The 23,902-nt window shown below is 43.0% G+C and overlaps 2 protein-coding genes and 1 pseudogene across 2 annotated transcripts; 1 reads left to right on the top strand and 2 right to left on the bottom strand.

Moving 5' to 3' along the window:
* Nucleotides 1-2,566: 2,566 nt before the first annotated feature.
* On the bottom strand, nucleotides 2,567-9,065 carry LOC133545055 (uncharacterized). Its single transcript, XM_061890360.1, has 3 exons — nucleotides 8,622-9,065; nucleotides 4,336-4,548; nucleotides 2,567-3,686 (listed from the first exon to the last, which is right to left on the bottom strand). The coding sequence occupies exons 1-3, from the start codon at nucleotides 8,746-8,748 to the stop codon at nucleotides 3,184-3,186; spliced, it is 843 nt and encodes a 280-aa protein (XP_061746344.1). The 5' UTR covers nucleotides 8,749-9,065; the 3' UTR covers nucleotides 2,567-3,183.
* Nucleotides 9,066-11,401: 2,336 nt separating this feature from the next.
* LOC133544924 (oocyte zinc finger protein XlCOF6.1-like) lies at nucleotides 11,402-16,992 on the bottom strand (annotated as a pseudogene).
* A 23-nt stretch (nucleotides 16,993-17,015) lies between these two features.
* LOC133545504 (E3 SUMO-protein ligase ZBED1-like) lies at nucleotides 17,016-18,296 on the top strand. The gene is made up of 4 exons (XM_061891163.1): nucleotides 17,016-17,173; nucleotides 17,268-17,381; nucleotides 17,460-17,546; nucleotides 17,658-18,296. Exons 3-4 carry the CDS (start codon nucleotides 17,496-17,498, stop codon nucleotides 18,024-18,026), a joined length of 420 nt encoding a protein of 139 aa, XP_061747147.1. The 5' UTR covers nucleotides 17,016-17,173; nucleotides 17,268-17,381; nucleotides 17,460-17,495; the 3' UTR covers nucleotides 18,027-18,296.
* The last annotated feature ends 5,606 nt before the right edge of the window (nucleotides 18,297-23,902 follow it).

The raw sequence follows: 23,902 nt of genomic DNA, 5'->3' as shown, positions 1-23,902 counted from the left end.
ATTTGTATGTATATATAATGTGTATATATATATATGCATGTATATGTATATAATGTATATATATATGTATAGTGTATGTATGTATAAATGTATACATTTATGTAAATATATGAAATTATGCATATGTATAGACTTTATCATTGTAGCTGAGATAGGCACCAGCGCCCCCACCGACCCCAAAGGGAATAAGCGGTAGAAAATGGATGGTTAATTCATATGAATGAATATATATATTTATATATGTTTAATTATATATGGATGAATACATATATTTATATATAGGATATATTAATATTTGTAGAATATATAAATATTTAATATATTAAAAATTATACAAAATCCCGTTTTCATATGAGTTGGGAAACTGTGTTAAATGTAAATATAAACGGAATACAATGATTTGCAAATCATTTCCAACCCATATTCAGTTGAATATGCTACAAAGACGACATATCTGATGTTCAAACTGATAAACATTATTTGTTTTGCAAATAATCCTTAACTTTAGAATTTGATGCCAGCAATACGTGACAAAGAAGTTGGGAAAGGTGGCAATAAATACTGATAAAGTTGAGGAATGCTCATCAAACACTTATTTGGAACATCCCACAGGTGTGCAGGCTAATTGGGAAAAGGCGGGTGCCATGATTGGCTATAAAAAAGCTTCCCAAAATTGCTCAGTCTTTCACAGGAAAGGATGGGATGAGGTACACCCATTTGTCCACAACTGCGTGAGCAAATAGTCAAACAGTTTAAGAACAACGTTTCTCAAAGTGCAATTGCAAGAAAGTCAGGGATTTCAACATCTACGCTCCATAATATCATCAAAAGGTTCAGAGAATCTGGAGAAATCACTCCATGTAAGCGGCATGGCCGGAAACCAACATTGAATGGCCGTGACCTTCGATCCTTCAGACAGCAATGTATCAAAAATTCTCTAATGGATATCACCACATGGGCTCAGGAACACTTCAGAAAACCACTGTCACAAAATAAAGTTTGTCGCTACATCTGTAAGTGCAAGTTAAAGCTCTACTATACAAAGCCAAAGCCATTTATCAACAACATCCAGAAACGCCGCCGGCTTCTCTGGCCCCGAGATCATCTAAGATGGACTTATGCAAAGTGGAAAAGTGTTCTGTGGTCTGACGAGTCCAAATTTCAAATTGTTTTTGGAAATATTCGACATCGTGTAATCCGGACCAAAGGGGAAGCGAACCATCCAGACTGTTATCGACGCAAAGTTCAAAAGCCAGCATCTGTGATGGAATGGGGGTGCATTAGTGCCCAAAGCATGGTTAACTTACACATCTGTGAAGGCACCATTAATGCTGAAAGGTACATACAGGTTTTGGACCAACATATGCTGCCATCTATGCGCCGTCTTTTTCATGGATGCTCCTGCTTATTTCAGCAAGACAATGCCGAGCCACATTCAGCACATGTTCCAACAGTGTGGCTTCGTAAAAAAGAGTACGGGTACTTTCCTGGCCCGCTTGCAGTCCAGACCTGTCTCCCATCGAAAAAGTGTGGCGCATTATAAAGCGTAAAATACGACAGCAGAGACCTCGGACTGTTGAACGGCTGAAGCTCCACATGAAACAAAAATGGGAAAGAATTCCACTTTCAAAGCTTCAACAATTAGTTTCCTCAGTTCTCAAACGTTTATTGAGTGTTGTTAAAAGTGCTGTAACACAGGGGTGAACATGCTCTTTCCCAACTACTTTGGCACGTGTTGCAGCCATTAAATTGTAACTTAATTATTATTTGCAAAAAAAATAAAGTGTATGAGTTTGAACATCAAATATCTTGTATTTGTAATGCATTCAATTGAATATGGGTTGAAAAGGATTTGCAAATCATTGTATTCTGTTTTTATTTACCTCTAACAATTTCCTGACTCATATGGAAACGGAGTTCATATATATATATATATATATATATATATATATATATATATATATATATATATATATATATATATATATATATATATATATATATATATATATATATATATATATATATATATAGTGGGGCAAAAAAGTATTTAGTCAGCCACCGATTGTGCAAGTTCTCCCACTTAAAATGATGACAGAGGTCTGTAATTTTCATCATAGGTACACTTCAACTGTGAGAGACAGAATATGAAAAAAAAATCCAGGAATTCACATTGTCCATTTTTCATCCATTTTCTACCGCTTATTCCCTTTTGGGGTCGCTGGCACCTATCTCAGCTACAATCGGGCGGCAGGTGGGGTACACCCTGGACAAGTCGCCACCTCATCGCAGGGTCAACACAGATAGACGGACAACATTCACACTCACATTCAAACACTAGGGCCAATTTAGTGTTGCCAATCAACCTATCCCCAGGTGCATGTCTTTGGAAGTGGGAGGAAGCCGGAGTACGCGGAGGGAACCCACGCATTCACGGGGAGAACATGCAAACTCCACACAGGAAGATCCCGAACCTGGATTTGAACCCAGGACTGCAGGAACTTCGTATTGTGAGGCAGACGCACTAACCCTTCTACCACCCCCAAGCCCGGAATTCACATTGTAGGAATTTTAAATAATTTATTTGTAAATTATGGTGGAAAGTAAGTATTTGGTCATTAACAAAAATTCAACTCACTACTTTGTAATATAACCTTTGTTGGCAATAACAGAGGTCAAACAATTACTATAGGTCTTTACCAGGTTTCCACACACAGTAGCTGGTATTTTGGCCCATTCCTCTATGAAGATTTTCTCGAGAGCAGTAATGTTTTGGGGCTGTCGCCGAGCAACAGGGACTTTCAACTCCCTCCACAGATTTTCTATGGGGTTGAGGTCTGGAGACTGGCTAGGCGACTCCAGGAATATCAAATGCTTCTTATGGAGCTACTCCTTCGTTGCCCGGGCAGTGTTTTTGGGATCATTGTCATGCTGGAAGACCCAGCCACGTTTCATTTTTAAAGCTCTCACTAATGGAAGGAGGTTTTGGCTCAACATCTCATGATACATGGCCCCATTCATTCTTTCCTTAACACGGATCAGTCGTCCAGTCCCCTTAGCAGAAAAACAGCCCCAAAGCATGATGTTTCCACCCCCATGCTTCACAGTAGGTATGGTGTTCTTGGGATGCAACACAGTATTCTTCTTCCTCTAAACACGACGAGTTAAGTTTATACCAAAAAGTTATATTTTGGTTTCATCTGACCACATGACATTCTCCCAATCCTCTGCTGTATCATCCATGTGCTCTCTGGCAAACTTCAGACGGGCCTGGACATGCACTGGCTTAAGCAGGGGGACACGCCTGGCACTGCAAGATATGATTCCCTGTCGGCGTAGTGTGTTACTGATGGTAACCTTTGTTACTTTGGTCCCAGCTCTCTGCAGGTCATTCACCAGGTCCCCCCATGTGGTTCTGGGATTTTTGCTTACCGTTCTCATGATCATGTTGACCCCATGGGATGAGATCTTGCATGGAGCCCCAGATCGAGGGAGATTATCAGTGGTTTTGTATGTCTTCCATTTTCTGATAATTGCTCCCACAGTTGATTTTTTCACACCAAGCTGCTTGCCTATTGTAGATTCACTCTTCCCAGTCTGGTGCAGGTCTACAATTCTTTTCCTGGTGTCCTTCGACAGCTCTTTGGTCTTGGCCATAGTGGAGTTTGGAGTCCGACTGTTTGAGGCTGTGGACAAACAGGTTCCATTAATACAGGTAACGAGTGGAGGACAGAAGAGCTTCTTAAAGATGAAGTTACAGGTCTGTGAGAGCCAGATATCTTCCTTATTTGAAGTGACCAAATACTTTTTTTCCAGCATAATTTACAAATAAATTCTTAAAAATAGCTACAATGTGAATTCCTGGATTTTTTTTTCACATTCTGTCTTTCACAGTTGAAGCGTACCTACGATGAAAATTTCAGACCTCTGTCATCATTTTAAGTAGGAGAACTTGCACAATCGGTGGCTGACTAAATACGTTTTTGCCCCACTGTATATATATGTATACATATATACATATATACAGTTTTTGCCCCACTGTATATATATGTATACATATATACAGTGGGGCAAAAACGTATTTAGTCCAGAAAAATATATATATATCCATCGTCATGTATTTTATAATGATTGTGAACGATAGAAAAATTCCCCAAAAAAGTGCAGCTCGCCTCTAAATTCAAATGATTAGATTTAAGACTTTAAGTCTATGAGCATGAACGGATGAAGCCTACTTGGAGGAGAGGACAAAGGTCTTTTAAGACAAAGTGAAGAGTCCAGTTGTGATGGATTGAATGCCCTGAGAATAAAATGATATGTGGATGTTGTGCTTACTTGGACTGTGATGAAGCTGTGAGGACTCAGGTGGTTTGTCTTCATGCTCTTCAGTCTTCACAGAGACAACAGTCAGTGGAAACTTGCTGAGATCAGCCTCCTCCTGCCCTAGAAGACACTCTCCCTCCTGAGTGATCCAAACTTCCTCCTCTTCAATGTGGGGGGGCTGTGGATCCTCATCTTCTTTTTTAATGTGGGGGGGCTGCTGAACATCTGTTGGGTAAATAAGTAAATAAGATAAAGAGAGAATATCAATGGTTTTGACTGACACTGTTGTCATGATTTGTGTTCTTTCGTGTGTTGTGTTAAAAGTGCTTAGCAAAACAACCAATAAAAACACGGGGAATATCTCCTTTTGTCCCAGACACTAAAATTAATTCAAAAGTGAGTACAAAAATAGCCTTGAAAATTTGATGGGGGTAAATTGGAAAGCTTTTTTATAAGTAAGAGGCAGCATTGATTGAGGCATTCTTAACTTTACACACACTGATGTAAAGTGTGTAAATATGTTATTGTGTATCCTGTCTATGACAGCTAAACTTTATCTCTTAACTTAACCACAATCTTGTAATGACATAGTCAATACCATAACTTCAATATCATGGAAAAAAAATCCAGGAATTCACATTGTAGGAATTTTGAAGAATGTATTTGTAAATTATGGTGGAAAATAAGTATTTGGTCAACCATTCAAAGCTCTCACTGATGGAAGGTTTTAGCTCAAAATATCACGATACATGGCTCCATTCATTCTTTCCTTAACTTGGATCAATCGTCCTGTCCCCTTAGCAGAAAAACAGCCCCAAAGCATGATGTTTCCACCCCCATGCTTCACAGTAGGTGTGGTGTTCTTGGGAGGCAACTCGGTATTCTTCTTCCTCCAAACACGACGAGTTGAGTTTATACCAAAAAGTTATATTTTGGTTTTATCTGACCACATGACATTCTCCCAATCCTCTGCTGTATCATCCATGTATCAATTTTGGTATAACCTCAACTCGTCGTGTTTAGAGGAAAAAGAATACTGAGTTGCATTCCAAGAACACCACACCTACTGTGAAGCATGGGGGTGGAAACATCATACATATATATATATATATATATATATATATATATATATATATATATATATATATATATATGTATGATGTTTCCACCCCCATGACGTTAATTAATTACTTAATAAATGACCAGGTCAAGCTGATCTACCTCATATATACATACACACACATATCATACATATATATATATATATATATACATATATATATATATATATATATATATATATATATATATATATATATATATATATATATATATATATGTATGATATGTGTGTGTATGTATATATGAGGTAGATCAGCTTGACCTGGTCATTTATTAAGTAATTAATTAACGTTGAAAAACTTATTGGGGTGTTACCATTTAGTGGTCAATTGTACGGAATATGTATTGTACTGTGCAATCTACTAATACAAGTTTCAATCAATCAATAAATCAATCAATCAATCAATCAATCAATCAATCAATGCCTACGGAGCCTATGGTGCTGTTAAGATATTGTGGCTCAATTTGCCTCAATGTTTTTTATTTTAATGTATTATTATTTAATATATATTATTGTTTTAGTTGCTTAAAAGATATGCCTGGCTCTTAATTTGCTCATTGCTATTTTTATGTTTTTGTGCATTATTTGTTGCCGTCATCATTAAACGAACAGGTTACTCATCATTTACTCAGTACTTGAGTAGTTTTTTCACAACATACTTTTTACTTTTACTCAAGTAAATATTTGTGTGACTACTCCTTACTTTTATTTGAGTAATAAATCTATAAAGTAACAGTACTCTTACTTGAGTACAATTTCTGGCAACTCTACCCACCTCTGGTAGGGACTATGGACAATTATCAACCCATCGCCCAAGCCAGCATGCTATCTAAAGTACTGGAAAGTGTGATAATATACAGAGTTGGGGATCTTATTTGCACTGCAGACAAGCAATTTGGCTTTAAGAGCAAGTACAGCACTGACTTGCGTATTTATGCTTTAAAAGAAGCAGTAGAATAATACATAACGCAGGGTTCTAGATTGTTCGTAGGGTTTATTGATGCATCTAAGGCATTTGACAGAGTCAACCATCTCAAACTCTTCACCAATCTGAAGCATAGGGGTGTTCTGGGTATTGTCTGGCATATTGCTACGACAGGCAGACAAAGCAGGTAAAATGGGGGAGTAGTTTATCCTTTCCCTTTAGAGTTGGCAATGGGGAACACAGGGTGGGCTTCTATCACCAGGCCTATTTAGCCTGTCTATGGATGACCTGTCAAGGCAGTGGGAGAATACAGAACCGGATGCATCATGGGGAACACCTTAATCAACCACTTTATGTACGCTGATGATTTGGCCATTATATCTCTCAGTAGTGCAGGGTTCCACCAGCATTTTAACATACGCTCAGACTATGGAGTCAAGTTTGACAAAGAGTTTGGTAATGATCTGTCGGACCAAGGAGGATCAACAACTTATCATCATCAATGACAAGATGGAGGATGATGCTGACATGCTTAGACAGAGCATGTCAGCATTGTCCAGATATTTAAGTCAGGACTTTGGGAAGGCCATTCTAAAACCTTAATTCTAGCCTGATTTAGCCATTCCTTTACCACTTTTGACGTGTGTTTAGGGTCCTTGTCTTGTTGGAACACCCAACTGCGCCCAATACCCAACCTCCGGGCTGATGGATTTATGTTCTCCTGAAAAATTTGGAGGCACTCTTCCTTTTTCATTGTAACATTTAAAGCAGCAGTTCCATTGGCAGCAAAACAGACCCAGAGCATAATACTACCACCACCATGCTTGACGGTTGGAATGGTGTTCCTGGGATTAAAGGCCTCAACTCTTCTCCTCCAAACATATTGCTGGGTATTGAAGCCAAACAGCTCAATTTTGGATTCATCTGACCACATAACTTTACTCCAGAAGGTCTTTTCTTTGTCCTTGTGATGTGAGATGAAAAAAAAATTGAGCTGTTTGGCCACAATACCCAGCAATATGTTTGGAGGTGAGGTTTATGTGAGGCCCTTATATACTAGAAACACCGTGCCCACCATCATTGCTGTATATATACTAACATTGATGTATATACACTAAAATTGCTGTATATATACTATATATAACATTGCCGTATTTATACTTTTGACCCAGCATATTTGGTCACATTTTCAGTAGACCAATAATAAATTCATAAAAGAAGCATGCTTCATGAATGTTTTTTGTGACCAACAAGTATGTGCTCCAATCACTCTATCACAAAAAAAAAAAGAGTTGTAGAAATTATTGGAAACTCAAGACAGCCATGACATTATGTTGTTTACAAGTGTATGTAAACTTTTGACCACGACTGTATGTGCATCATCCTTACAAGACAACCAACACATTTAGCCGAACTGCATCCATTTTGTCAAGAGGAGGGGTGAAAAACCAGAAGTGTCTTATTGCAGTGAAACTTGCCAAGGGACATGTAAGCAAATATTAACATTGCTGTATGTATACTTTTGACCCAGCAGATTTGCTCACTAGGGTGAGAAGCTCTGCCATCCGGGAGGAGCTCAACGTAAAGCCGCTGCTCCTCCACATCGAGAGGAGCCAGATGAAGTGGTTCGGGCATCTGGTCAGGATGCCACCCGAACGCCTCCCTAGGGATGTGTTTAGGGCACGTCCAGCTGGTAGGAGGCCACGGGGAAGACCCAGGACACGCTGGGAAGACTATGTCTCCCGGCTGGCCTGGGAACGCCTCGGGATCCCCCGGGAAGAGCTAGACGAAGTGGCTGGAGATAGGGAAGTCTGGGCTTCCCTGCTTAGGCTGCTGCCCCCGCGACCCGACCTCGGATAAGCGGAAGATGATGGATGGATGGATGGAGATTTGCTCACATTTTCAGTAGACCCATAATAATAATAATAATAATAACTTATATTTATATCACACTTTTCTAAACACTCAAAGCGCTAAATTCATAAAAGAACCAAACTTCATTAATGTTTTTGTGACCAGCAAGTATGTGCTCCAATCACTCTATCACAAAAAAAGAGTTGTAGAAATTATTGGAAACTCAAGACAGCCATGACATTATGTTCTTTACAAGTGTATGTAAACTTTTGACCACGACTGTATGTACATCATCCTTACAAGACAACCAAACTTCTTATACACAATATATATATGAATAGAGTTAATAATCAAGAATTAAGTTAGTAAAGATGTGAGAGTAAGAAGTAAACAAACCTGTTCTGTGTAACACAACTTGATGATGTTTCTTATAATAAACATCCAGCAGTTGATGTTGTCGCTCGTCCTCCTCTTTTGTTGGACAAAGTTCCTCCTCATACTTTGCCATCGTTCTTTCGCACATTTTCCCACAATCACAACACTTTACACTCACATTAGTTCCCTACTTAGCGATGTTTAAATGACTTCCGCGTGTCTTTGTTAGCAGCTAACAAGCTAAGCTAACTAGCCAGCTAAACTAGCTGCAAGCTACCGTAAGTGAAGCTAGCAAACAGGAGAAGTGTCAAAGTGCGCTCGGACTAATGTATCCGGCTACAAACAATTATTAACCGTGTGTACTCTATTAAACAACATATATGTAAGAATACAGAAATATAATGCCCGCGTTTAGGACTTCTCCGTCAGACGCCATCTTGCTTTATCACCCGATCGGTGCACGCATGCGCGTTAACGACGTCACTTCCGTCGACTTGTTTTGCCACACTTACTTACCATGGTTCTTTTGTGTCATCTGTATTTCAATAACAATGTCATCATAAACCATTATATAAAAAAACAAACGTTATTAAAAATACGGTGTTCATTATGAAGCCGCACAGATCCGTACACAAACCTGAAAGATGTGTCCAGCAGCCTTAAATGGAAAATAAATCGATGTTTTAATATTTTATAATGACTTATTTATTTCATAATTCTGAAAATGTAAAATAGTTGTTTTATTAAGTTACAGTAAGTGCTTTGTTTAAAAAAAAAAAAAAACATTTAAAAAATAAATTATGCGATGGGAGTTAGTGGCGCCCCTGTGCGTCATTCATTATAATGACAGAAACGTAAAAGTGTTTGAAACTGTGGCGATACACCTTGTTCATTTTCATATTCTTGTTCCCTTTTACTCCCAGGTAAGATATTATTTTTTATAAACACATTACTAATACTTACAAGTATGTCATTAAGATGGCGCCGCTGTAGTGGCTGCTGGTGGCAGGAGCTCTGTGCTCTTGTGTCATCCTTTTCTGTTCCTGCTGTTTCCTTCTTGTTTTCATGTGGGGTTTGTTTGCCTTTTGGTTAGGGACCCTCTGGGACCGTGACTTCTTCGGTGCTTTTTTGTGAACTTCTGGATCTGCCTACCAGCTGCTGGGTCTCTGCTACACCAGAAATCATTTGGAGAGACTGGAGGAGATGCAGATGAAGAGACAGGGCTGCGGAGCTGGCGCTTAGCGTCAGGACGGACAACTTTCAGTGTCTTGGCTGAATGAGCAGGTATCGGACACCTCGGTCTTCTTGCACGCATCCTCGCTCATCCATGCGGACTGGACACTGGCGAGAGTTGGTGGGCGGCTCGCTTGGTTGCTTTGTTGGGTCTACTCTTGTCTCTGGCCATGCTCCTCACACCCCAGCAGATGATAGCGTGGAACACAGCAGAGTCCCCCACAGTGTATATGGGTGTTGAAATTATGTTTTTGTTTGGTTGCTTGTCAATGCAGGGTGAAATCGTGTGTGAGCAATATATATTATTGCTTAATCATTTGTTGTAGTTTTTGTTATTTTACTTTTACTTTTGTAGCAGTACGTAGCAATAGCACTGCTGGAGTGTCAGCTGGGTGCATCAGCTCTGCTCTTTTGATGTGCTTTGTGTTCTTTGATGTTTCCCTCTTACACACATGTTTATGTGTGCTATGGCTATGAGGTTTTTCTCTTTTTTCCCTCGGCCTCAGACTGGACCACTTCTCCAGGGGCCCAAGCTTTGACTGAATATTTTTTTCATTTTACTCACCCCTCTCCCTAGCGTTTACCCGTTTCTCACCTTTTTTGTAAGGGCCGCCAGAAGTTGTCAGACCCATCAATGAACCTGTTCCGTCTCCCTGTAATGTTTGTCTGCTCTTGAATGGGATTGTCACAGCTAAACAGTGTGTGCAAACAAAACAAATCCACATACTGATACCCCGGATATGCACTGGATGTGGCGAGGACTTTTTAAATTTCAATTCAAGTCAATGTGTCGATTTCCACTACTGCCGAACCCTTTGTCGGTGCCGTACCACAACCATGCGCTAAATATAAGCAGAGTTTCTATATTTGCCAGATGGCACAATGTGGCTGGTCAATGTAGCTCAGATCTGCTTCTGTGGGATCGGAAGTCACGCTCAAACATAATAATAATTATCCAGTTTACTTTCAAAACAAAATACTAAAAAACTGTTTTGTTCAATGAAAATCTCCGCCAACATTTACTAAGATTAAACACAAATAAGGCAACAAGAGAAGTTTCCAACCTTACTCTTTTCTAAATGAAATGTGTGGAGCTAGGTCTTTTTCTCAGCAGTAAATGTGCTGCTGCTTGCTGCTTGAATAGATGCTGGAATGTAAAATACAAAATGGCACATATGTCATCTCTGTATGCATTGCAACTATAAAGTACATTTCCTACATTCCAGTTGTATTTATTGATGAATAAAACAAACAACCAACTCCACTCACGATGGCTCTAAAGTTCAGTGATGTGTTGCTAACTTCAGACTTTTTCTCCTTCGTTGATGTTTTGCAGTAGTTAACATCCATGATGTAACAATGCTGCTAATCTACCAGAGTCCACGTTTTGTTTACAATTGTATTCATTCATACTTATAATTGGAAAATAATATCAATAAAATGCAATGGACAACTTTTTTGATTTTATAAGAAACAAAAACAAATGAAAATAATAACATATCCTGTCTTCAAAGATGAGAAGACAAAATAATAGTAGCTACATATATAATATTCAATACATGCACACAACTTAAAAAGTAACTACAGGCCAACATATAACACTGGAAGATGAGAAGCACTACATGCAACATCATTATTTTCATTCATATTAAAAATGCTATGTTTTTAAAGTACATTTAGCACAATCACTGTTTAAGTGTTTTAAAATACCTGCAGCTTCCATGACTGTTACACACTTGTGTTTACTGACCTAATAATTATACCGGAACATCTTATCACACACAGTGCAACTAAATGGTGTCTCTCCAGTGTGTGTTCTCATGTGCGTGGACATGTTAGACTTTGTGGAGAAACTCTTCTTACAAACAAAGCAAGTACAATGTTTCTCTCCGGTGTGTTCTCATGTGTGTGGACATGTGTTGCTTTCTGGAGAAACTCTTCTTACAAACAGAGCAAGTAAAAGATTTATCTCCAGTATGTGTTCTCATGCGTCTGGTCATGACAAGCTTTGTGGAGAAACTCTTCTTACAAACAGAGCAAGTAAAAGGTTTCTCTCCAGTGTGTGTTCTCAGGTGCGATATAATTTCATACTTAGTGTTGAATCGTTTAGCACAAGCTTAGCAAGCAAAAGGTTTCTCTCCAGTATGTCTTTTCATGTGTCTGGTAATGTCAATCTTTCTGGAGAAATGCGTCTTACAAACAGAGCAAGCAAAAGGTTTCTCTCCAGTATGTATTCTCATGTGTGTGGTCATGAGTTGCTTTCTGGAGAAACTCTTTTTACAAACAGAGCAAGTAAAAGGTTTTGCTCCAGTGTGTGTTCTCATGTGTGTGTCCATGCATTGCTTTGTGGAGAAACTCTTCTTACAAACAGAGCAAGTAAAATATTTCTCTCCAGTATGTCTTCTCATGTGTACTGTAAAACTAGTCTTGTGTCTAAATGATTTCCCACATTCAGAGCAGTCAAAGTGTTTGTTGTTAGTGTGATGTCTTGTATCACCTTTAGAGTCATTTTTACTCTCCAAAGGTTTTTGGATGTGGTCACAGTGATCAGAAGAGTCTGACATCATGTGGTCCATGTCTGACAGTGGAGCAAAGATGCTGTCTGGTTCTGACTTTATATATTCACAATGCTCTCCATCAGCTTCTGTGATGTGTTGACTTACAAGCTCCGCCCCTCTGTTCTCCTCACTTTGACTGTGATGAAGCCGTAAGGACTGAGCTTCATCTTCATCATTAGCCTCCTCTAACCTTTGAGGCTGCTCCCACAGTTTCTCCTCTTCCTCTTTAATGTGGTAGGGGGCGTGTAGCTCATTCTGTCCCACACTGGAGCTCCACTCCTGCTGATTGGAGGTAATCTCTTCCTGAATCTTTGCTGACACCTGCTGGACGTCTGCAGAACATAAAACACAAATGAGGTGTTACTGTATTGAAGTTTGCAGTATTCAAACTATTCACATGTGAGGTAGGCCAAATAGACAGTGATGGGCAAGCGACCTGGAAAATGTAGTAAGCCAAGCTACAAGTTACTCTCAATTAAATGTAGCTAAGCTATCTTCAGAGAATTGTAGCAAGCTACACTACACACTACACTGCAAAAGTAGCTTGCCACATTGAAGCTACATTTAACAGTATTTCTGTCTATTGGTCCACATGTATAATATCAATGTTAATGTAACTGAGAGTGTACAAATGGACCCAGTGAGGGTTCCATTGCTGTTAACTATCTGTCATTTAACTGGGGACACCTTACAACACTCCACTGTATGCATTCACTTATTTGTTCTTGTATTTCTACCCTTCTTGAGACACCAACAAGGAAAAGTACCTCCCATATGAGGAGTTGTGAACAAGTTAGGACATACATCATGGTCCCAATACGGAAAACCTTTGCATCTAATGGAGAATGTCTCATTTGCACCACTTGTGGTGAAATCTATCCAATTTAGGGTGGTCCCAAAAAAAAAAAGGAGGAATTTTTCAAATAGACTGTGCGTCGGGCTTCACGGTGGAAGAGGGTTTAGTATGTCTGCCTCACAATACGAAGGTCCTGCAGTCCTGGGTTTAAATCCAGGCTCGGGATCCTTCTGTGTGGAGTTTGCATGTCCTCCCCGTGAATGCGTGGGTTCCCTCCGGGTACTCCGGCTTCCTCCCACTTCCAATGACATGCACCTGGGGATAGGTTGATTGGCTACACTAAATTGGCCCTAGTGTGTGAATGTGAGTGTGAATTTTGTCTGTCTATCTGTGTTGGCCCTGCGATGAGGTGGCGACTTGTCCAGGGTGTACCCCGCCTTCTGCCCGATTGTAGTTGAGATAGGCACCAAAAGGGAATACGCGGTAGAAAATGGATAGATGACTGTGCGTCGGTTTTAAAATTGCTGTCCTTCTGGTCAACATATGAAATAAGAAATGTGTATGAAAGTTTTAAGTGGACCCCCTCTGGCCAACATATGTAATAACAAGTGTGAGTAAGAAATTGAAATGTGCCTCCTTTAGCCAAAATGTATATAATAAATATGTATACAGAGACATACTGTACTAACTTGAAGTAAATGAATATTAAAAACCAATTACAAACAATACATTTAAAACAAATCTTATTAAAATTAACTAAAAGCGTACCTTTTTTTATATTTGCATAGTATGAATAAATTAATGTTGGTTAATTGGTTATTAGTATTAATTAGTTTATATATCTAGAAAGTGTGGGCCTAAAGAGGTAGACACTGTTACATCTAATAGAGAGCCAAATACTAGAGTCAGTGAACATTGCTCCAAGGTCAAGATTTTTTGTTGATGTGTGCATACAAAAAAGAACATTGACAGGTGCAAAGGCAGCAATGTATGATAAAACAAGACAGCAGCTGAAGAAGGACTTATACTATTCATCCCCAAAAAACCCACCAGGTGAGCAGCTGATTTTACCACTTTCGGTGCTGACGTAAGACAACCCGCATCCCATATATATATATATTTTTTTAATGAAATAAGTTAATTTCCGTTATATAATCTACCATCAACCATTTTGTGTGATGAGTTTAACAGTAAATATTATACATATTTTCCATCATACACATTTACACACACAAAAAAAGAAAGAGAATGATGGAAAAATGAATAGGCGGAAGCCAAAATTTATATTTGCCTTGGCACCAAGAGGGATATATTTATTGAATCAAAAATACTGAAATTCCACAACATAGGGAATTTGCAAACAGCTAAAATTAGACACAAAACAAACTATAACCTGCTAGTCAAGAATATACAATTCTTTAAAAAAAAAACGTGAAATACATTCTTAAAAGAAAAATTTAATTTAAAGGGGAACATTATCACCAGACCTATGTAAGAGTCAATATATACCTTGATGTTGGAGAAAAAAAAACATATGTTTTGTTAACCGATTTCCAAACTCTAAAAAGGTGAATTTGGCGATTTAAACACCTTTCAGTTGTTTGCTGTCGGAGCAATGACCTTTCACCCGTGACGTCACAACGTTAAGCAATCCACCATTTTCTCAAACACATTACACAAACCAAGTCAAATCAGCTGTTATTTTTCGTTTTTCGACTGTTTTCCGTACCTTGGAGACATCATGCCTCGTCGGTGTGTTGTCGGAGGATGTTACAACACGAACAGGGACGGACTCAAGTTGCACCAGTGGCCAAAAGATGCGAAAGTCCTTCGTTTGTTCTGCACACTTTACCGACGACAGCTATGCTACGACAGAGATGGCACAGAGATGTGTGGATATCCTGCGACACTCAAAGCTAGAGTTGGGTATCGAGTACCGAGTATCGATTGGAACCGGGACTAACTTTCTGATTCTCCCGGAATCGTTCAAAAGTTTAAATTTCGATCCCTAGTTTCGATACCCAGTCCGCCGACCGGAAAAAAAGAATGTCTGTTAGCATAGCCGAGCCTATGTAGCCGGACGAGTCAGTCAAGCATGGATAGCGGGCGTCGGCGGTCAAAAGTGTGGCTTTATTTTACAAAAAAACATGAAATATCGGCGAAATGCAACATGTTCGACAGGACTGTTTCATGCTCAGGAGGGTGCACGTCGAACATGATGAAGCACCTCCGAGTTCATGGAGTTCTAATAAATATGTGTCCTGTCTTCGACGCGCTGCGCCGACCGTCCTCCTCTGCCTCTTCCTCTGGCTGCGGCTCCAACACCCAGACTGGCACCTCGGTGACTGCACTGCAGTCCGAATCCGGTAAGTAAAACAATATATATGCAATAAATAATGTGTTTTGCGCCAACGTTGAGGCAGCTAACAAATTATCCCGCGTATTTCTTCATAGACAATTTACAACCTGCTAGCCAGGCTCCGCGATGTGCTCAGCGTACTCCGGTCACCGTAGCGGCAATGGAGAAGATGTCGGTGCCACAGACGGAAGAGTGCCACAGAAAGGTCACTGCACACATAATCAAAAGACTGCATCCCTTTTCAGAGGTGGAATCTCCAACATTTAGGTTAGTTAAGCAATAACATTAGAGCTAAGCTAATTTATACTGGGCTAAACAGTAACAGCAACATTACATGTTTGTTTATGTTTGCAGGGATATGGTGAAAACTCTCAACCCAAAATACGTACCACCTTCCAGGGACTACCTGTCAAACGCAGGTGGAGAAGTGTAACATCATTACAGAGCTCAGTGAAATCAGCTCTGTAGCACTGGCATGTGATGGCTGGAGTAGCATCACACAGGACCACTTTCTCACCATTACAGCACACTACATCATTGAGGGGAAAATGCAGCAAAAAGTGCTAAAAACAAAGGCTGTGTACAAAGCACAGACTTTTTTATTGTTGCAGAAGAAATAAGTGATGTCCTATCAGAGTTTGCTCTATCTGAGAAAATCATAGCAGTCACGGTAGATAACGCTACAAACATGGATGTGGCCATAAAGCGCCTGCAGTTTGCGAAACTCTGCTGTTTTGCTCAAACACTTAATCTAGAAACACAGAGTGTAAACTACCTAAATTCAGTGAGTCAGTGGGTGGCCAGGGTCCGAGCCATTGTTGTGTGGATGAAGAGGTGCTTGATGGCCAAGGTAGTCCTCAAAGAGAAGCAAGAACTTCTACGTAAGACACATAAAATTCACTTTATTTAACTGTTGTGCACTGACACATAATGACTTTATATGTCTGATGTCTTATTATATTTATGAGCTCTGCAGAGTCATACTTTAGTATGAGTCCAATTTTACAAAAGTATTGTTTGTGTCCTGGGATAAAAAGCATCTGCTAAATGACTTAAAATTGATGTTCTTGTTTTTATCAGAGCTGCCCCGACACTCATTAATACTTGATGTGAGAACACGGTGGAACTCTCTTTACCTAATGCTGGAGAGATTCACAGAGCAGTACCCTTCAATTCAAGCAGCCACCTTGGATAAACGGCTGAGAAAAAACATGGAAAGGAAAGGTGGACAAGCTTAGACAAAAAATACCAGTACGCAACAGAATACAAATTCAAAGAACAGTATTAGAGTGAATGTGAAAGTGCTAATGTAGGGAGTGCATATGTTAGGTGTTTTGTTTAGATAAAAGAGAATATTTCTAACTTGAATCTATGTGTTCTTAATTATTTTTCATACAGACTTGCTCGGCTAACTGAGGAGGACTTTAGGAAAGCTGAGGACTTCATCAGCCTAATGAAGGTGCTTTAAACGTCAACACTCTGCGTGTCTTCCAAAAAGCCCACACGGCGACAGATTCTGCCTATCCTCAAAAAGCTTGAGGCACACCTGGCTGTAAAAGATGGAGACACAGTCTTCGTGTCAAACCTCAAAAAACAGGTTTGGGCAAACCTATCCAAGCGCTACCAGGTAAGTGACAGAGGCAGGGCATCTGAAAAGAAACTGTTAAAAATAGAAATCTCCTGTGGCTTGTTAAAACAATTAAAGACCATGTGTTTTACAGAATGATGAGATCAGGGCCTTTCTCCAGCTGACCAGTGCGTTGGATCCACGCTTTAAACATAAATTGGATGATGACACCATCTGGTACAAGATCCAGAGAAAGCTGATTGAACAGGTGAAATGTCATTCATGCATAACTGTTCTTTTCAGCTATTAAAATCTAAGATCTAAAGGTTTATTATGTTCTTTGTAGTCAACAGAGGAAGTCTGTGGAGTTGATGGGGACACCATGCAGTCTGAGAATGAGGCAAATGAGGAGAACGAGGATGAGCAGGAGAGTGTAAGTTTAATAGCTGATATTATATAGGTTTTAAATCCAAATAATGATCATGCCTTTAATGGATGTTTTCCCTTTTTTAGTGACAATACTGATTAACCTTTTGTTTTATAGCAACAGCCTCCCTGCAAACTGCCCAAGAAGACTCCCTTGGAGGAGCTGTTTGCTGAGGAAGAGGCACAGAGCATAGTGTCACAGCAGAGCTCCATGTCCATCAAGAAACGAGTGGAGAGGGAACTGCAGATGTACCAGGAAGTTCCACCGATACCTATGTCTGACGGCCCTGCTGCATGGTGGTGGAACCAACAAAAGACTTATCCTTTGCTGTCAGATCTCACTTTCTCCTATTTATGCATTCAAGCTTCTTCCACACCCAGCGAACGTGTATTTTCCACAGCAGGAGACACTATCTGTCCAGAACGCTCACGCATCCTGCCTGAGAAGGCGGATATGGTCATTTTCCTAAACAAGAACTGTCTCTGATTTTGTAAATGTGTTTGTGATGGGCGTGGCCTGTGCGCCTGCGGGGTGTGGCAGGGCCGGCCTCGAGGTTGGCGACAGGTGATTGGATGACACAGCTGAAAGTGTTTGTCTATTCACCTGTCGCTCTGTAAAAGGCCGTAGTCGGGAGGCGGCGGGGGAGAGAGACGGACGGATAGTTGCTGAAAAGCAGAAGGACATTTGCAAAAAGACACACAATTGCTGGAAAGCAAAAAGAGATTTATTGAAAAATAAAGCCTTGTCAAAAGTGAACGAAGCCTGTCATTTCTGTCCCTGGTGGTCCGGAAAACCCGGAAGCAACAGTCTTCCACAACTTGGCGCCCAATCTGGCAGGATCACCAGATGCAGGGGAAGACGACCCCCTGATAAATTTAGCGAGTATGCTCGCCAAAGTGGCAGCAAGCAGCCGCCAACAGTGTCGAGTTCTGCGGGCATTGGCGGACCAGATGGACAGGGCACGGCCAGGGCCAACGGCCGTCGCCATGCACCGTATGGGGGATGAAGAGGACCCCCATGCCTTTCTGGACATTTTTTCGGCCACGGCGATAGCATGCGCGTGGCCGGAGGAAGAGTGGGGTGTGCGGCTTTTACCGATCCTGACAGGGGAGGCGCAGCGTGCGGCGCTCATCCTGCCGGCGGCATCCAGGGTGCGCTTCACTGACCTGAGGAGGGCGGTGCTGGACCAGACGGGAGACACCGCTGAAGAATATCGACGCCGGTTCCGTTCCATGCGTCTAGGGAAGGAGGACCGGCCATTCGCCTTTTCCCAGCGGCTCCAAGAGGCAGCGACGCGCTGGCTGCAGCCAGGAGAGGGAGAGGGCCGACTGCTGGATCAGATCATCCGGGAGCAGCTATTGGAAGCGATCCCCATGAAGACGGCCGACTTGGTCCGGTACCACCGGCCACGTGACCTGGCAGCTGGGGTGACCCTCGCTGAGGATCACCTGGCTGTCCACCGCGAGACGCAACCCGCACCAATGGCGCACGGACGGAGCGCACGAGATGAGGAGAGAGCGCTGCACATTCCCCGCCTTAACCCGCATGACTCCCTGTCTGTTCTTTCCCCGCAGGTCCCGACTGCTGTTCCCAGAACATCTCCCGCGCAGACGGTCCCTCAAACGCGTGGGCAGGCGTGCTGGAGGCGTGGGCGCCCCGGTCGCGCGCGTCAGGGACCTCAGCAGGTGGAGGTGGGGCGCGTAGCCGCGGTGGCCGGCCCTTCAGTGCCCTCCCCCGACCCAGGTGAGACGTACGGTATCAAGGTAACGATACAAGAGAGTACATACCAGACGATGGTGGATTCGGGCCGCGGGCAGACCATGATCCACCAAAACCTGGTTCGACCCGAGGCTTTGAGGCATGCAACACGGCTAAAAATATGGTGTGTTCATGGGGATGTGCACGAATACCAGATGGTGCCAGTAGAAATTTGGTACGAGGGCCAAAAGCATAGGGTAGAGGTAGCTGTAAGTACACACCTCTCGCACCCCGTAATTTTGGGCATAAATTGGCCGGGGTTTTGGCGCTTACTGACACGATGCGTAGGGGTGCGTTCACGGACCGTAGGAAAAGGGAGTATCCGCGCAGTTCTCAGTGGCGAGGCGCGGCCATCCGACACTGCCGAGCGAGAACCGGCGGATGCTTCGCGGGAAGCCTCCCCGGCCCCCTATTGGCGTCCTATAGAGGATTTTCCCCTCGAGCAGTCTCGAGACAAAACTTTGCGCGCGGCCTGGGACCAAGTAGATTACATTGACGGTCAGCCGATGCGCCCGGGAACAGCGTGGGTAATCCCTCACTTCTCCATTATGAGAGATAGATTATACCGAGTGACCCGTGACACTCAAACAGGAGAGGAAATCACCCAGTTGTTGGTGCCGAAATGCAGCCGGGAAATGGTTTTCCAGGCGGCGCATATTAATCTAATGGCTGGACATTTGGGGTATGATGAAACACTCAATCGGGTCATGGTCCGGTTCTATTGGCCGGGCATCCGGGCAGACGTGCGCCGGTGGTGTGCTGCCTGTCCGGACTGCCAGCTGGTGAACCCAGCGGCCACCGCGAAGGCCCCTTTGCGCCCATTGCCGCTCATGGAGGTGCCATTCGACAGAATTGGGATGGACCTCATCGGACTATTTCACCCAAGCTCACGGGGGTATCGCTTTGTGTTAGTCCTAGTGGATTACGCAACACGCTACCCCGAAGCAGTGCCGCTGCACTCCATCTCTGCAAAGAGTGTAGCGCAAGCGCTGTTTCAGGTCATTTCCCGGGTTGGAATCCCGAAAGAGATTTTGACTGACCAGGGCACGTCCTTTACGTCACGCACGATAAAGGAACTGTACGGATTATTGGGAATTAAAGCGATCCGCACCAGCGTGTATCATCCACAAACGGATGGGCTGGTAGAGCGACTAAACAAAACGCTAAAAACCATGATCCGTATGTTTACGCACAAGGACAAACCAAATTGGGATAAATGGCTTGATTCCCTCATGTTTGCGATGTGGGAGGTACCCCAATCCTCCACTGGCTTTACGCCTTCCGAGCTGTTATAAGGCAGAAAACCATGCGGAGTGTTGGACGTAATTAAAGAAAGTTGTGAGGAAGGTCCAAGCTCCAGCAAAAATGAAGTGCAGTACGTTATGGATATGCCAGCAAAACTCCACACGGTGGCGCACTTGTCACGTTAGAATTTGCTCTGTGCCCAGTAAGGACAACAGCGCACGTATAACAAGGGGACCAGGCTAAGAAAATTTTCACCGGGAGAAAAAGTCCTTGTATTACTCCCAACATCCAGCTCAAAATTACTTGCAAAGTGGCAAGGACCCTTTGAGGTCACACGGTTCGACGCTCGGACCGGGGCGGGGACATGCAAATCTACCGTTTAAACCTGTTGAAGGCATGGAGGGAGGCTGAGCCTGTCTCCATGGTAATGGTAGTGAGAGCGGAGGAGGAGTTGGGACCAGAGATCCCGCGCTCTGTCCCTCCCCCTCCTCACCCCTGTGATAACCGGCTCACGTTAGCGCAGAAAGCGGATGTTGTTAAGCTGCAGCGGCGCTTCTCTGACGTGTTCTCCTCTCGGCCCGGCCGCACGAATCTCATCCAGCATCATATCGAGACCAGCCCGGGGGTTACGGTGCGCTCTCGGCCATACAGGCTCCCCGAACACAAACGAAAAATAGTTTGGGAGGAATTAGAATCCATGATGGAATTGGGCGTAATAAAAGAATCCCACAGTGCCTGGTGTAGCCCCATAGTTCTTGTAGGGAAGAAAGATGGGTCTGTGCGGTTCTGTGTGGATTACCGCAAGGTGAATGAAGTATCACGATTTGACGCGCACCCCATGCCTCGGGTCGACGAGCTCCTGGATCGACTGGGCACTGCTCGTTTTTTCACGACACTGGATTTGACCAAGGGCTACTGGCAGATTCCCTTTTCACCAGAGTCCAAGGAAAAAACGGCCTTTTCTACTCCGGAAGGTTTGTACCAATTTGTCACACTTCCGTTTGGCTTGTTCGCTGCGCCTGCCACGTTCCAGCGCCTCATGAACCGGGTGCTGCGACCCCACGCTGCATACGCGGACGCCTACCTGGATTATGTCATCATCCAGAGTAGCGGCTGGGAACAACACATGCAGCGGGTGGGGGCAGTGCTCGAGTCCCTGAGGCAGGCGGGGCTCACCGCCAACCCGGCGAAGTGGGCAGTTGGCCGGAGGGAAGTACAGTATTTGGGGTACCACTTGGGAGGAGGGCAGGTGCGGCCGCAGGTAGATAAAACAGCGGCAACTGCGGCCTGCCCAAACCCCAAGACGAAAAAAGAGGTGAGGCAGTTTTTGGGTCTGGCGGGGTACTACCGGAGGTTTATCCCCCGGTTTGCAGACCTGACCAGCCCAATAACTGACCTCACCCGAAAGGGTGCCCCAGATCAGGTCCAGTGGACGTATCGGTGCCAGCAGGCGTTTGAGAGGGTTAAGAAGGCCCTCTGCGAGGAGCCGGTTCTACACATGCCTGATTTTTTCCTCCCGTTTTGTCTGCACGCTGATGCGTCGGGCAGAGGACCGGGAGCTGTTTTGACCCAGCAGGTGGAGGGCGTCGACCGTCCCATCCTCTACATCAGCCGTAAGCTGTCTGAAAGGGAGGCCAGGTACAGCACAGTAGAGAGTGAGTGCCTCGCCATCAGGTGGGCCGTCGTGGCCCTCCGATACTACCTCCTGGGGCGTTCATTCAGCCTCTGCTCAGACCACAAACCCCTCCAGTGGCTCCACCGCATGAAGGATGCCAACGCGCGGATCACCCGTTGGTATCTGGCTTTGCAACCCTACCACTTCAGAGTGATCCACAGACCGGGTGCACAGATGGCTGTGGCCGACTTCCTGTCCCGCTCTCTTCCAGGAGGAGGGGGGGAGTTGGTGCGGCCGGACGGCGTCCCGGCCTGAGTCGGGCGGTGGAGGTATGTGATGGGCGTGGCCTGTGCGCCTGCGGGGAAGCGGGGTGTGGCAGGGCCGGCCTCGAGGTTGGCGACAGGTGATTGGATGACACAGCTGAAAGTGTTTTTCAATCACCTGTCGCTCTGTAAAAGGCCGCAGTTGGGAGGCGGCGGGGGAGAGAGACGGACGGATAGTTGCTGAAAAGCAGAAGGACATTTGCAAAAAGACACACAATTGCTGGAAAGCAAAAAGAGATTTATTGAAAAAAAAAGTCTTGTCAAAAGTGAACAAAGCCTGTCATGTCTGTCTCTGGTGGTCCGGAGAACCCGGAAGCAACAGTCTTCCACAGTGTTTTCATGAGGTTTTCAAAAATAAAGCTCACTTGAGGAAAGTGTACCCCTGTGAAAATGTATTCATAATTTATAATATTTATATTCAAATTCATAAATTTGATGTTTATATTCTAGTCGAAAACAGCCCTGTGAGGAATTTATAGTAAAGTTCATAAAAAGTTAACAGAATTAAAATTGATGGAGAATGTCAGACTATTTCATTCAGAAAGACTGTAAGTTAGCTAGCTCATTTAAAATATCCCAATTTTTTTTTTTTTTTTTTAAAGAAAGAATCGGAATCGAGACTCGTTAGGAATCGGAATCGAAACAAAGAATCGGAATCGGAATCGTTCGAATTCAAACGATACCCAATCCTAGCCAGAGGTGGGTAGTAATGCGCTACATTTACTCCGTTACATCCCTAAAGTTACTTGAGTAACTTTATGGATGAATTGTACTTCTAAGAGTAGTTTTAATGCAACATACTTTTACTTTTACTTGAATATATTTATAGAGAAGAAACGCTACTTTTACTCCGCTCCATTTATCTACATTCAGCTCGCTACTCGCTACTGATTTTTATCGATCTGTTAATGCACGCTTTGTTTGTTTTGGTTTGTCAGACAGAACTTCAAAGTAGGATCTATCGCATGCCTGCGTTTCATCAATCAAATGCAGTCACTGGTGATGTTTCACCAATCAAATGCAGTCACTGGTGACTTTTGACTCAGTTTCACCAATCAAACAGAGCCAGGCGGTCACATGATTAACTGCACATAAAGTTTCAGCGGCAAACAACAAGCCTAAGCTTACATGAACTCAACGTCAAATTTGAGGAAGCACATCGCGGTAAGTAACGTTAGTAGATATTTTGTTTGTCACCGTAGGCTGATGTTAGCTTCCCTGCTATATACCACTGTCAAATGTACATCGTGTGGGGAGATTTATTAACGCACTGCAGCCTCCCTGCTATATACCACTGTCAAATGTGTATCGTGTGGGGACATTTATTAACGCACTGCAGCCTCATAGACAGACAGAGACACACACACTCACGCATGCATACAAACAGCAATCAAAAGTGCACGTGTTCCAAGGTGCAGCCC

Source organism: Nerophis ophidion, linkage group LG28 (genome assembly GCF_033978795.1).
Source record: "Nerophis ophidion isolate RoL-2023_Sa linkage group LG28, RoL_Noph_v1.0, whole genome shotgun sequence".
Classification (NCBI taxonomy): domain Eukaryota; kingdom Metazoa; phylum Chordata; class Actinopteri; order Syngnathiformes; family Syngnathidae; genus Nerophis; species Nerophis ophidion.
Note: the sequence above shows the minus strand (reverse complement) of the source record. Positions and strands in the feature narration are given on the sequence as shown.